The sequence below is a fragment of the Glossina fuscipes genome, unplaced genomic scaffold (assembly GCF_014805625.2).
Source record: "Glossina fuscipes isolate IAEA_lab_2018 unplaced genomic scaffold, Yale_Gfus_2 28, whole genome shotgun sequence".
NCBI classification, from domain to species: domain Eukaryota; kingdom Metazoa; phylum Arthropoda; class Insecta; order Diptera; family Glossinidae; genus Glossina; species Glossina fuscipes.
The window spans coordinates 12,090,636-12,092,407 of NW_023998423.1; the positions used below are offsets into that span (position 1 = coordinate 12,090,636).

At 37.4% G+C, this 1,772-nt stretch overlaps 1 protein-coding gene across 1 annotated transcript; it reads left to right on the plus strand.

Moving 5' to 3' along the window:
* Positions 1-212: 212 nt before the first annotated feature.
* LOC119636645 (trypsin-like) lies at positions 213-1,274 on the plus strand. Its single transcript, XM_038032136.1, has one exon. It carries the CDS (start codon positions 267-269, stop codon positions 1,215-1,217), a length of 951 nt encoding a protein of 316 aa, XP_037888064.1. The 5' UTR covers positions 213-266; the 3' UTR covers positions 1,218-1,274.
* Positions 1,275-1,772: the final 498 nt, after the last annotated feature.

The window sequence follows — 1,772 nt, forward strand, 5'->3', positions numbered from 1 at the left end:
TTAATTTAAATAAATATGCGGCGATAATGTAATCACTTACATTATTGCCTGCTGTTGGGTAATAAAACTAAATGCTATTCATTTCTTTTCTTTTATTCATTGATAACACTCGTCGATAAGATAAGCGACATTAGTAGAGCAACAGCTATACATGCTGCCGTTGTTTATCTTAGTATATAAAGCCATCAAATTTTGTCAGATGAATTGCATAAGATAACATATAATTTAATAAAAAAAAAAAAAATAAAAAAAAAAAAAATTAAATTATGAAATGTATAAAAATTTTAAAAATTCTCAGTAACTTCATTGCATTCACTGCTTTAAGTTTGCAAACATCAGCATCTGCTAATAATATAACTGCACCGTTGATTGATGCAACATCGGTGCCATCGTCATCATTATCGCCGTTACTCAGCAACCAAATCAATTATGATGGCCGCATTGTAGGTGGCTCTGCGACATCAATTTCAAATTTACCTTTCACGGTGTCGCTGCAGTTCGATGGGACACATATTTGCGGTGGCTCAATATTAAAACCGCATATCATTTTAACCGCGGCTCATTGCTTTCAAATTTCCAACGATGCATCCCGTTACCAAATACGAGCAGGATCCTCCTCTCATCGCTATGGCGGCCAGTTAAGGCGAGTACAACGCATCATCAAACATGAAGCATTCAGTCTTAACACGCTCGATAATGATGTGGCGTTAGGTATACTTAGGCAATATCTTATCTATTCATCAAATGTACGGTCAATACAATTGCCTGAGAAAAACGAATATTTGCCACCCAACAGCATGTGTCAAGTCAGCGGTTGGGGTTCAACCAAAGAAGATGGCGCATTACCATCGCTACTACACACGGTAACTGTACCTTTAATTAATCAAGATATTTGCGTCAAAAATTATAAGTATTTTGGAGAAATTAGCAAAACAATGTTCTGCGCTCGTTATCCACAAGGTGGCAAGGATAGTTGCCAGGGCGATTCTGGTGGACCACTAGTTTATCCAGTCATAAAACCTAATCTGTCAAGAAAAGCTATAAAAACCGCTCTAGCGAATGTTAAGCAATTCGGTATTGTTTCCTGGGGCATTGGCTGTGCACAACAAGATTATCCAGGCGTTTACACTAACGTAACCAGGCTACGTGTATGGATTGATGCTCAAATTCAAAACATGAGTAACACAAATGGAATAAAAGTATTTGCTAGAAAATAAATTAAGAAATATATGAACATATTATAAAACTAGAATTTTCCATAAAAAATAGACGTTTAGTGAATCAAAATGAAAAAAAAAAAAACGTATTATTTGAAGCACTGTACGCCATCAACTATACAGTTTTCTTACTTGCTTGACAATTTGTGGATGCAACGCCAAAAGAAATGATGCTTCTTTGAGGCAAAGCACTGGTCGATACATTTTCGCGATGCAAAGCAAAGGTGTTTTCCATCGATGCAAACCCTTACTAATCGCTAGGACTCAAATTCGGTGAGTAAGCCGCCTGGGCTGACCAGTACTTCTCAGTTGAGGGTAGAGTATAGCGAACCGGTTTTACTATACCGATGGATGGACGGACGTCATAGAGAAAAAATGAGCTTATATTACCTTTTGTGGTAATTCACTTATTTTTTGTACAGCAAATGCTGCCGATCGATCAATCATCGTTGTTAGGGTTCGATATTAGCTAATAAGAGAGCGTACTCTTCTGGTCCCACCAAACACAGGATATCGTCTTACTGCCAAAACGATTCAGTCTCACAATCGAAATGC

Coding starts and splice junctions, on each gene's coding strand:
- LOC119636645 (XM_038032136.1), top strand. CDS start 267: ATGAAATGTATAAAAATTTTAAAAATTCTCAGTAACTTCATTGCATTC.